This window comes from Barbus barbus (assembly GCF_936440315.1).
Source record: "Barbus barbus genome assembly, chromosome: 5".
Lineage (NCBI taxonomy): Eukaryota > Metazoa > Chordata > Actinopteri > Cypriniformes > Cyprinidae > Barbus > Barbus barbus.
The window spans coordinates 29,426,104-29,439,022 of record NC_136733.1 but is presented as its reverse complement, the minus strand read 5'-3'; the positions used below and the strand labels follow the sequence as shown (position 1 = coordinate 29,439,022).

General features: G+C 36.4%; 1 protein-coding gene across 4 annotated transcripts in view; it reads left to right on the top strand.

The window, feature by feature from the left end:
* The first annotated feature begins 214 nt into the window (after positions 1-214).
* LOC306870265 (calcium/calmodulin-dependent protein kinase type II subunit beta-like) overlaps positions 215-12,919 on the top strand; it is a 69,181-nt gene continuing 56,476 nt past the window's right edge. For 3 of the 4 annotated variants that reach the window (XM_079417428.1, XM_079417429.1, XM_079417431.1), the window contains exons 1-2: positions 236-507; positions 3,944-4,038. In XM_079417428.1, the coding sequence (XP_079273554.1) occupies positions 446-507; positions 3,944-4,038 (157 nt within the window). In that variant the 5' untranslated portion in view covers positions 236-445. Of the gene's footprint in view, positions 508-3,943; positions 4,039-12,919 lie in introns of all 4 variants that reach the window. The other variant, XM_079417430.1, reaches the window with a different exon arrangement.

Below are 12,919 nucleotides of genomic sequence, written 5' to 3'. Positions count from 1 at the left end.
ACGATGTTTGTTATGCATGCATTAAATATTTTATTTCCGTCTACCATCGATGCTTTATTTATATTTCTTTTGGTTTACACGACGCTATCACGATTACGTAAGAGCTCATCGAAATACAAATAGCCCCCCTCGTGGTTTGTCCCTATTTGGAGTTACAATAACAGTAACCCAGCAGCGCGCACACGCACGCTAGTTCCGCCTGCCGCCGATAGGTGGCGCTCTCGCAGTCTATTTTGAAGGCAGGCGATTGGAGCACAGCGCGGGGGTGAGGACGCCCGCCGTCAGCATACACGTTGCCCTACTCAACCGTTAACCTGTCATTTCAAGACGTATCAGGCTTTTTTTGAGCGCAAAATCGAGGTGAATATCCAGGACGCTTTGCTCGCCGAGTTTAGGACGATTTTTAATTTTTAAAGACGCGTGTCCGAGACCGAGACGGGAAGACATGGCCACGACTACATGTACGCGCTTCACGGACGAATATCAGCTGTACGAGGAGCTGGGCAAGTGAGTATCACGAGGTTATGGGTTGTGCATGTGTGGAACTGTCCTGCATGGAGATTACATGATGATTTTTAGGCAGGGGAAGCGAACTGACAGCGACGCGAGGTGTGGTGGTGCCCCGATAAGCGTGCTGTCACTGAGGGTGGAGATAGACACGCTCAAGTCCTGCCAAGATCCGCTGACCAGCACTCAGACCCGCTAATATGATTTCAAAACAACCCTCTTACCCTGGATGCAACAAATATTGAGTAGTAAACATGCAAGTGCAAAATTCAGTGTGCATTTGGGTTGCATTTGGCATTTCCACATGATCAACAACACGGTGCTTTATCTGTAACTTACTACTTATACTGCATGTAGACTATATGTGACCCTGGACCACAAAACCAGTCATAAGGGTCCATTTGTGGAAATTGAGCTTTATGCACCATCTGAAAGCTGAATAAATAAGCTTTCCATTGATGTATGGTTTGTTAGGATAGGATAGGACAATATTTGGCCGAGAAAATATGGAATCTGAGGGTGCAAAAAAATCTAAATATTGAGAAAATCGCCTTTAAAGTTGTCCAAATGAAGTTCTTAGCAATATTACAAATCAAAAATTAAGTTTTGATGTATTTACGGTTGGACATTTACAAAATATCTTCATGGAACATGATCTTTAATTAATATCCTAATGATTTTTGGCATGAAAGAAAGATCGATCATTTTGACCCATACAATGTATTTTTGGCTATTGCTACAAATATACCCCAGCGACTTAAGACTGGTTTTGTGGTCCAGGGTCACGTATGAAATAGCGATGTCCGAAACGTGAACTAATCGTTGATTCGGATCCTTTGAAGGACTCGGTTGATCCGGTTCACAAAACCTTTCTGAATTATTTGTTCACGAATCTGACTGAATCGGTGCGGGAGGCTCTCAGATGAACAGATGGTTGTATGCATTTGGGGTGAACTGATAGAATATTTGCAATTTGTGGAGAACTTTATTTCAGTAGCAGGATTAATAACAAATAAGACGGGACTGGAAATATGCTTGAAGCTTGACTGTACTGTATGTCAGGTTTATCACAGATTCAAAAATTGCATTTGATTCATATAAAATGTAAAGTAAGTAAGATTCATATGTGTAGCCTATTAATGTTTTCAGCCAAGAGGTGTAAATGAATTTGAATTTTAGGATTGGAAATGCAAATAATATTTAGGCTGTAAGTAACTTTGAAGAGCTGAAACACTTTGATTTTAGGAAGTGGTGAGATATGACTATTTAAATGTTTTTGAGCTCCTAATATTTCACGCTGTCATGGCCTAATGGAATCATTGAATTGTTATTTTCAATCGGTTCTTTGAAACTAACTGTTTGGAAAAATTATTTGCGTGAAGAAGTCTTTTGCGAAAAGGATGACTATAAAAACTACTTCTACTATGAGAGACTATTTCATATTCTTAATTATTATTGCATGTAAAGTTTACCCAGAAAATCATTCTTTGTAAGAACCATAAAAATAATGCCTTGATAACCATGAATTATTAATCTGAGTTTGGATAGTCAGTGCTTTATATGCGTGTAAGTGCATAGCTGTCTGGTTTTGACCATCTCTTTAGTTTTAAGTTTTTTAGAACTGGGATGGAATGTAGAGGTTATGTAAATTCCGTCTGGGAATCATGTATTACAGGAGCAATGAGTGAATGGTGAGACGATGAGAAAGAGGAAATGAACAGCAAGGAGTTGGGTGAGGAAACATAGTAATGCTTTCTCGGATCTGAAGGGCAGGAGTCTCATCACCCCTCAGGCCTGAGGTCTAGTAGAATAATACAAATTGCACATTGCTGCTCAAACCAGCACAAATATGCAGATATTATTGCATGTGACCTCAGACCCCGTATACACGCTGCACATTGCACACTGTAGTCCAGAATCGCATGTGACCTGTGTGTTTGTGTCTCTTTTACCCAGTAGCTCCAGTTGTCCTAGTAATGCAGGGAGAGGTGGTTGTAGAGGAGGAGCTGGAGTCTTTGTCTCACACACACACACACACACACACACACACAAACACACACACACATACACGCACACAGACAGAGTTCTTATAAATCACCTTACTAGACACTAAGGGCTTTAACTGGCCTGACAAAAACAGGCCCTATTGAAGAGCACTTACGGGTGACTGTTTTGTTAAATACTGCCTAGAGACGACCCCTGACATGATTGGCAGTGGTTTTGTTGACTTGGGTATTTTTTGATGCCACCAATGAACTGTCCACACTAAGACAGGGATGTTCTAAGAAAGGCAAGCACTGTGTTCATTTACTCGCTAACAGCCCATGAGCCAGTGTTTTCAGTGAGCGGCTTGCTTCCCAACAGATTCTGCTCCATCTCTGCAGCTGCTTTAAAAAAAATAGTTATGAGAAGCACTTATAATGGCTGTTGTCAACAAAAGAGAAGCTTTAATGGCTCCCTGGAGTTTTCTGCTAAAAATGAAAGCTTGATGATTTCACATTTGAAAATAAACATGAAATTTTAGTACTGTAAATAAATGTATTTCTCAAATACTAGATTTTAACTATACTGTTGAATATAATAGTAATATTTCTCATTTTATTATATATTATTATTTTATTTACTACTATTTTTACTAACTTAAAATAATAAGAAATACATATATATTTTTTTAAATATTACTATTGTAATATTCTAATATTATTATTGTAATCTTTTTTTATTAAGTCTTATTGTTATTAATATGGAAATTACAATCATAGTTATTATCATAAAAAATAGCAATTAGATTTATTCCTTATCAAAGCCCTACCTACTTGTAGTTTCAGGTTATTTGTGCAATACCGCCTATTTGACATAAGGTGAGTGTAAAAACAGGCAAACCTCATCTACATCAGTGTTTGCATTATTGCGTAAATGTAGATTTACCAAAATTTTGTTTTAGGCCTGGGCATCTTTCTCGCCATATGGTTTTCTGACTCCGCATAAGTTGTGAAAACCTATTAAACATGACAAACCTGCTCTACTGTTTTATTCATATAACACAAACCCAGCTGAGTATAATTTATTAATACAGGCCTCCAGAATTAGCTCTCGTTTTAGTGGCATCAGCCTTCACAGTCGAACAGCCACTACTGCAAAAGAGTCCGACAGTGTGATGTAGGGACGTTTGCGATGAATAAATAATCTGCTGTGTTTAACACGGGGGGGCCATTATTTTACTCTCTTTGTTTCTGTTGATTTCCTCCTGAAATGTTAAAAACAAACACCAAACACACTGCCGAGGTTTGAGGCAGTCTGTCTGATGTTTTGAATTTGAAATTTAATTTTAAAACAGAAACTTCACTGTCAACATGAAGTACTCTTATGGCTATGTTGCTATTATACTGTCAGGACTTTATACTTAAAGTCTCAATTAATTTGTGTTTTTTCCCAGGGGAGCGTTTTCAGTGGTGCGTCGATGTGTGAAGTTGAGCACGGGCCAAGAATATGCCGCCAAAATCATCAACACCAAAAAACTCTCCGCGAGAGGTTAGTCAATTCCTGAAGATGTTCTGAAACATTCAAAGTTTTTTTTTTCCGCAACAGTATAACGGAGGGGTTTTAATTCTAGGAACAATTTTACAACTAACATACAACATGTGAACATGTGAAACATGGTCATTTAAAGTTGCAATGTTACCGAAGTAACAAAAGATCATTTGAAGAGTTTGGTTCCAAAACGCTATAAATCCATTTTGATTAATTTGAGTAAAAATGTGTTTTCTTTTTTTTAAAAAGAAAATCACAAACATGACATTTGTAAATTAAATCATTTTATATATACTGATTTATTCATAAATGTGTAATATGTTTTATTTTTTTAAACAAATCATATGCTCTAAAACTCTTTTGCTTTAGACCATCTACAAATGTTAAATCTTAAAATAAAATAAAATGTTAAGGTTAACACTGCATCTATCTGGTGGAAAAAAAAATGCAGCCATTGATATATAGTTTATAGTTATTTTCAAAGCTTCAATGTGCTGTCAAAAAAGCGGTTTATTTATGGTTTATTTAGTTCTAACAAATATAGGGCTGGGTATCGAGTTCGATCATTTTTAGGCACCGACCGAATTGCCTCGATACCACCGAGTATCGAAAAACGTTGTGTCGTTCGGTACCAAATTTCGATACCTAAGGGGTTAATCTCATTAACATCAGTGAGCCAATAAGCCTGCAGCACTAGGTGTGTTTGACTAGAAGCGACGCGGCTCTGATAGATCAGTGTTTGATATCCGCGAGAGCGATTTGAAAGCGTACGGAGCAGTCTACTCTGTACATCGCGCGGTTTGTTTACTAAACATAGACTGAAGCACGTGTGACGCTCTCGGTGACTTCAGCGTTTGCCGTCTAAATGAGGACATAAACACATGAACAACAGCTCCAGAACTGCTCTGAGAGTCACTTCGTGAGCATTTTACCGTTTGATTTGAGTAAAACTAGCGTCATATCATATACACATTACACACAGAACTGTAAAGGTATTTACGTTTGGTTTAAGTTGAAAGACACTGCGGCAGAAATATATTAATATTGTAGTTTTGGTACTAGGTCTATTCTTAGAGGGGACTGTGAGGTGCCGTATAGGCGAACGTCTTTTGGACAGAAAGTATTATCTGTAATAGGGAGTAAATATTGGAATAGCCTTCTGCAGTCAATAAGACAATGTTCTAATTATCATATTTTTAAAGATCATTTGAAAAACTGGCTTATGACGAATCAGTTGTGTAAACATTTTTAGAAATTTTAAAATGTGTTGGGATATTAGTTTTTATGTACATTTATATGTGTATTTAAGTTTGTGTTTTTGTGTGTACCTGCCTAGGGACTGCAGATGTAAATTAGCAATGTTGCTATAATTTACATTCTGTATTACTACAAATGTTCATTAACATGCATTGTCCCTATCAAAAAAAAAAAAAATTAAATTAATGTTTTATGCCTTCATTTGAAAACCAGATACAGAACACAGAATTTCTGAGGAAAAATAAAACATTTCGTAAGGCTATTTTAAGAATAAATTTGAATAAGTAGTTTTTATGCATTCAAATAATTAGACATACTATAACACAGAATTTAATAACAATAAAACATATGGTGAAAGAAAATAAAACACCCAGTTATGAAAGTGGATAAAGATTTTCAATTTCTTAAAGTCTTTAACAACCTAGAATAAATAGAATAGAAATGATGATTCTGTCTGAGCTATGCGTTTTAAAACAAACACGCTCTAGTGCAAACTGAAAACTATTTGAGCTTTATTAAAATTATTTGCACTGTTTTATTGTGTTGGATATATTTTGTTCCTTTGTGCAGTGGCTCAGGAGATGAGTCTTTGAGTCTGTATACATGTCAACAAGCTGAAAAAAATAAAACCAAAGTTTTTTGAGAAAATGTAATCTTGTTAAAACTGTTTTCATAAAATTGGTATCGAAAAAAGTATCGTTTAGGAACCGGTATCGAACTCAATGTATCGATATCGAACATTTATGAGCGATACCTAGCCCTAAACAAATAAGTTCTTGTTAAAAACTAACCAAAATTAAAAATATTTTAGTTTATAATTTCTGCACAAGAGAGACTTGGTGTTTCCAAACAAAAAGGAAATACATCGGTATTGGCCAAAATGATTTAAAAAATATCGGCATATCGGATATCGGCAAAATCCAATATTGTGCATCCCTGCTTCCGAGTGAGACGGATTATTTAAAAAGAAAAAAAAATATTATGGGAACTTCTATCCATTGGTTATGACATTGCAATTAAAAAAGGTAAAAAGAAATATGAAACGTGCATGAATTGTTCACAGTAGGTTCATTTAAGATGCATTTAAAAAATAGATGATGAATTTCCATTTCATTCCAAGTTCACTATGTGCTGAGATGGTAGATAGTAATTGCATGGTACTAGTGTTAATTTTGTAAATGAAAACTATGACAAAAAACGTTTGTTGACAAGCTTTTTTTCCATGACTGAAACGAGACCATGACGAGATGACGACAAGGTCAATAAAAGATAACTCTGACTGTATCATCATGCAAAATATTGTTGTGGACTGCTGTACACATCTCTACTATGTGAGCTTTCATGTGTGTGGTTGCCAGATATCATGAGTTCAAATCCTCAACTCAGAGTTTTTTGTTAAAAGGATACATTTTCTGCCTGGTGTTTTGCTTGATTCTTGCAATCTGGCAACCATGCACACACACTCACATGATGCTCTGAAAACACTGACAAACAAGTACACTGGAATTTAGCGATCTCTATGTTCTTCTTAAATGAAAGTTTCATTCAGCCAGTCTGTCCTCTCATGAGATCTTGACAATATTACTTGCCATTGTGCTTGCTAAATAAATGCACTTAATTTTGAATTATCGGAATTACTATTAGGAATTTCACTGTTATAATATTTTTTGTTTGTTTGTTTTAACAGTTTTCAAAATGTAGACAGAGAGAGTGCATAAGTCTTTGATATGAATTTATGGAAATAAATAGCCTATTATAAATCAGTACAATAGATCAGGTCAAATAAACCATGTGTACGAATGGAAATTCTGTTGATTTGTGCTAATTGGTGAAAGAGCAATAACTGGAATGCAAAAATAAATTTCTGAAATGACAACAATCAATTTAGGCAAAAATAATGTTTTATCAGTTTAACCATTATACAGCATGATAAAAATGTAACTAAGATTTCATTGACTAAAACTAGACTAAAATGCTCGGACATTTAGTCGACTAAAATTTGACTGAGCAAAAACAGGACAAAGTTGACTAAACATGAAAATAACTTGAGTATATTTGACACAAGACTAATTGAAAAAGACTGACTAAATTAAAAAATGAACACTACATGGTACTTTTATATGTAGTATGGTACTGAAAAATGACCATTTCATGTCCTGTCGTATTCAAGTCAAAGGATACCATGGTACCACTTCCAAAAAACCATGTTAGGATTCCTTTGTAAATGCTTAGAAATTCAATAACAGAACACTCAAAATTCCACTACATGCTCATAACTATATTTAAATCTGCTTCCATGGTTACTGTCATCGCCAAACACCATAGCAATAAGACAGAAAATACATCAGTGAAATGGCAGAAAGAGATTTTCAGTTTTTACGGCATCCCGCTGTTGAAGGGTGTAAATCTTTTTATGCCCTTCTGTCTTCCGTCTTGAAACTTGAAGCCAGCAGTTGCTTTGCCAAAGTGTCATCCTCATCATGTCCCCTCGGCTGTGTGGTCATTGTGGTGAGAATGTGTAATGTGGAGAACAAGCACTTGACATGTATTTGATTCCACAGGCACCGAAAACCATTTTAAAATAGGCCCAACGGCCCTCTAAATACAGCCTGTGTGGAGAGACACGTTGCTTTCTGATTGCGTGGTCAGAGGAAATCAAATTAAGGTTGGGAATGTAGAGTAGATTGGTCTTTTAGTTGTTAACCTTCTTGATGCACACAAGACTGGCCATTATAAAACCTGCCAAGATTTATGTCCAGGTCATATTTTCTTTTTTGTGTGTGCTTTTTTTTACACTTTGATAGGAATTCATACACACTACCATCTGAAAGGGTCAATATGATTATTTTTAATGCTTTTGAAGGCTGCTGCTACTTGATCAAAAATACAGTAAAAACAGTAATATTATTACAAATTTAAAACATTTTCTATTTTAATATATAGGCCTATATAAAATACCAATACTTCCTGTGATGCAAAGCTGAATTTTCAGCAGCCATTACTCCAGTCTTCAGTGTCACATGATCCTTCAGAAATGATTCTAATATGCTGATTTGGTGTTAAACAAAACTATTATTTTCAGTGTTGACACATTCATGAACTTCACCCTAGCCTTTTTCTTTTATTGTAGCTTTGTGTTAGTGTACCATTTTGTCACGAAAGGAAGTATAGGATGATAAATGTTTACAGTGTTCAAATTGACATTTATTTGACAATCTAGTGTTGCGGTGGGTCGTGTAGATTTATTAGGAGTGACTGTCTTTAGGCTGAGAGTTCCTATGAGGAGAGAGAAACAATATGATCTGTCAAGGGGTTAGAAGGAGGGTGGGCATGAGAGAGGGAATGTGACCTAGATATACAGAAAGGGAAAGAGTGGGAGAGAGAGAAGGAATCATCATGAATGACTGTTTGAGAGAAAGACACATAAAGAGAGGGCTGACAGTGAAGGCATCTTTGGCACTTGGCAGCTGTGTGTGTGTGTGTGTGTGTGTGTGTGTGCGCACATGTGAAAGAGAGGCAGAGAACAAGCATAGTTACATGCCTGGAGCACGGGACTCTCATGTGACCCAGAGAGATGGTCATGACCCTGGCAGAACGCACAAATAAGTTCATGAGACATGATTTGTAGTAACCCATTAGTGATGCGTCACATTTTGGTCTAGTAGGGCCCTATGAAGTCTGTTTTATTTTTTTCCCAAATTCCATTTTATTTTTTGGTTTAATTTTTCTAGATTCAGGTTTTTTTTTTTCTGGTCTCCTTTTTAATGGTTAATTTAAAATGTATTAATCAAAAAGCATGTCTAAGTAATTTAAATCATGAACCAATACAATAACCCTATGAAATGTTTATTTTTCTCACCTCATTTTTTATTGTTATCAAATTCTGTGTTTTATAGGGGTGTAAGAAAATATCGATACACGTGAGTATCGCGATATTTTGTTTGGCAATACTGTATCGATTCTCAAAAAACGGAATATCGATATTTAAAAAAATAAATCATACAGGATTCATGGCAGTATGTGTTTCGTTTTGAGTTCATATACCGATCGCTAGAGAACAGTCTTCATCTCTGAACTTAAACAGTGACAGGAAATACTAGCATCAGAACTGGATGCTCTCCCTCTCAGACATTACAAGTGCGCGTTATGCAGTGTGAACAGTGGACACCGACCGGCAGAAACATAAATCTGCACCTATGGCATGGAGGACGAAACAAAACCTTGTCAAAGCCACAATGCGGCGCAGAAGCACTTGAATAAAGAAAACTTGCACTTAACATTTTCACAGGCATTTTGTTTAGACAGATATCGTGATGTATCATTATAGGATTTTCTAGAAATATATTGATTATCGCAGAATCGCTGTATCGTGATATTATCGTTATCGTGAGCCATGTATCGTGATTATATCATATCTTGAGTTACCCTGCGAATCCCACCCCTACACAACACGGGAGTGGGAGGGAATGGAATGGGAGTCATTCTTCCGGGATTAGAACGGGATGGGATTTTCCCCCAGTTTTTTAGTGAGACTGGGACGGGACGAGATTTTTTTTTGTGGGAGTGGGACGGGAGAGGTTTGAAAATCCACTCCCGTGTCACCCTCTAGTCTGGAGCTGATGTTCGCGCACGAAGTGTTGGTATTGATTCCTAAACATTTAGGGGACGTTACTGATTTTTTTCTGGGATATTTCCTTTGAAAATGAAATTTAACCACAGTGTCCTCTGCTCAGATGGGGGAGATTATGGCGACTCCTATGTTCATTAGTACATCCCAAAGCACAACACATGTAAAGCCTCTTTGGCGCTGACATTGTATATATTCCCAGTAATGGCGAATTTCTCACTCAGGGCTGTGTTTATGCTAATAGGGCAGAGAGCGTCACAAATGGGTGGGACTTTTTCCCCTCGTGACGTGAACAGAGGGAGAATCTGAAACAGCTTGTTTGGAGAGAGTGTTCATGGTTTATTGGTTTAAAAAAAAAAATGTATTGGATTTTTAACATTATAGGTTGGTTGTTTTCACACACTGCGGCCATACAACTGTGTTCAAACACCTTATAAAAGTGATTTTTGCATAATAGGTCCCCTTTAACTAGCAATGCATGGTTTTCAACTTTAAATCGATACCTTGTCTTGGAAATGAAGTGTGTGGTGGTTTTAAGGGTATTATTTAAATGTGGTATAGGATGACAGCTTCTGCAGGGTACTCATTAGCTAGAGCGGAGCTTCATAGCTGGGTTGACAGTGTTGGCGCTCTAGTGTTGCAACAGCTTCAGGAGTATGTGTATAACTCAGAGAATGCCCAGCAGCTGAGCTTAAGGTCAATGCACATCAGCGTCAGTGATAGACAAAGGGGCGGGATTCCAGACCCGGCCAACAGCCAATCAAGAAGCCTGTCTCTGTGTTAGATTTAGTAGGAGTAAGACGAGGCAGCGCCAAGCCATTAAATCTTAAAATATGGCAAGGCTTAGAATAGGGACAATAAATTATTGAACAATAGGTAAAGGTGGGACATGATCAAATGGAAAAAACAACAGTTTTTGAATAAGTCTAATTGGCTCTTCATATGGAACTCCACTGTGTGACTTGGTGACCTTGAGTGTCAGTTGAAATAAATGTTGTTTTACACAGGTCAGATGGCGATTTATGTTTGGGTTTGCTTTCATACAGTGTTGTTGTGTTTAACTACTGATGCAGTGGAGGTTATGCATTATACAGTGCCTCCCCAAAAAAGTATTTGGACATTTAAGGTGCACTTATTCTTTACTGCACTTATTATTTTTTTGTAATGTCTTTGCATTAAAAATAGATCAAACTAAGTGTGATGGATCTTAAAGACAGCACATCTGACATTTGATGTTTTATATCTAATGCAGTGACATTCATACATGTGAGTGTCCAAAAGTGTCTAGACAATTTTTGGGCCACCATGTATCCAACTTAGTTTTTCCTGTAAATATCCTGTATCTATACTATATATGTATGTATGCATTTATGTATGTGTGATTTTTAAAATGAGCACATTAAATATGAATATTTATTATGGCATTTGAATGGTTGAACAGTGGAACAAGTTTTCATGATGACTGTATGCTTACTGGTTGGATTGTTTGTGAATTCTTGTGAAATCAAACTTTCACTTGCACTTTTCACTTACAAAATATAGTGGTGAAATTTTGCAAACCAAATTGTTCAGCATTGCAGTTTTCCAGTGTTTATTATTATTTTTGCATCTACGTTAGGTGATTGTAGTGAAATTACTCGCATCAGCTGAACTTCCTGTTGATAATTTTGTGCTCTCTTCTTAAATCGTTGATGTCGCCTTCAGCTGTGCCCGTCATTAATGAAAGCTGATTTTTAATTGCATGTGTTGCTGTTGGATTGAAATGACGTATTAGATACGTTCCGAGGCGTTATTTGTGTTGCTATCAGTTTGGTGAAACATTAGATGCCCTTCTAGAGCATGAATCATAAGCTTAAGACACACGTTTCATATCGCCCTAATCCATCTTGGGCTTGATGGGGTTTTAGTGCTGTCTCTGTTGTTTGTCTCTGTTGATTTTCAAGAAGGGAGCAATTATTCCGCTCATCATCATCATCATCATTAGGATCATCGTCATTCATTATTATTATAATTAACAACCTAGGCAGTGTGTTCTCTGTCCAGATGGGCCAGTTGGGTGCTCTTTTATAACCATGTCCTATATTGAAAGGTTTGTTGGTATAGATATATGAGACGTAGATATAGACACAGAGGGCTGAGATCAGGCTGAGATGACTGTTCAGAAGAAATTTAGATTAGATATTAGTATGGTTTTCACCATCTGAACCTTAAATCTAATCTGGCGTAAAAGTGAAGGTATGCATCTAAACATTGTGTTGAGTCTCTATCTAGCCACTCTCAATTCTGGGCCTCACTGACCCTTTTATCAAGACTGAATGAGATCTAGGACGTTGATTTAGCGCAACTATGGCAAGCTTATGGTTTGTGATGCTGCCTCCTCTCATGTTTTTGTGGCTAATGCTCAACACTCGACAAAGGAAATAATGATGCGTAATTAAAAGGCATAATGGCATATCAGGTTTGTGACATCATTGCCAATGTAAATAAGGCCTGTAACTCTACACTGGAGCTATGACCAGTGTGATGGCTAATGTGATGTGATGTTTATTTTGAACGTGGTTTATTCATAGTCTACCCAAAAGTTTACTTTTGACTATTTTTTTTAAACTTTTTTCCACTACTTGAAATGCCCAGGTGTTAATTAAAAGCTGATTTAATTTAACCATTAAATTTAAAAGCTTTTATTGTATTTTATTTTATGCATGTTTATTTTTGCTTATGTTTATATTTAGATCAGTTTTAGCAGATCTCAAAATGATTATCTGTGTTTCATACTTGAATTTGTAAATTTGTGATTCCTAAATACACATTAACAAAAACATTTTTTTACAAATACTGATTTCATTTTTTCTTTTAGCATTTTACTGTGTTAGTATGTGTTACCAAATATAAAATAAGGCTTAACAATATTGGCCAGCATTTTAATATTAGTCCATCCTTACTGTTGAGCTGTTTTTTTTTTTTTTTTGCAGCTTATGTCACACCATTCAGTATTTT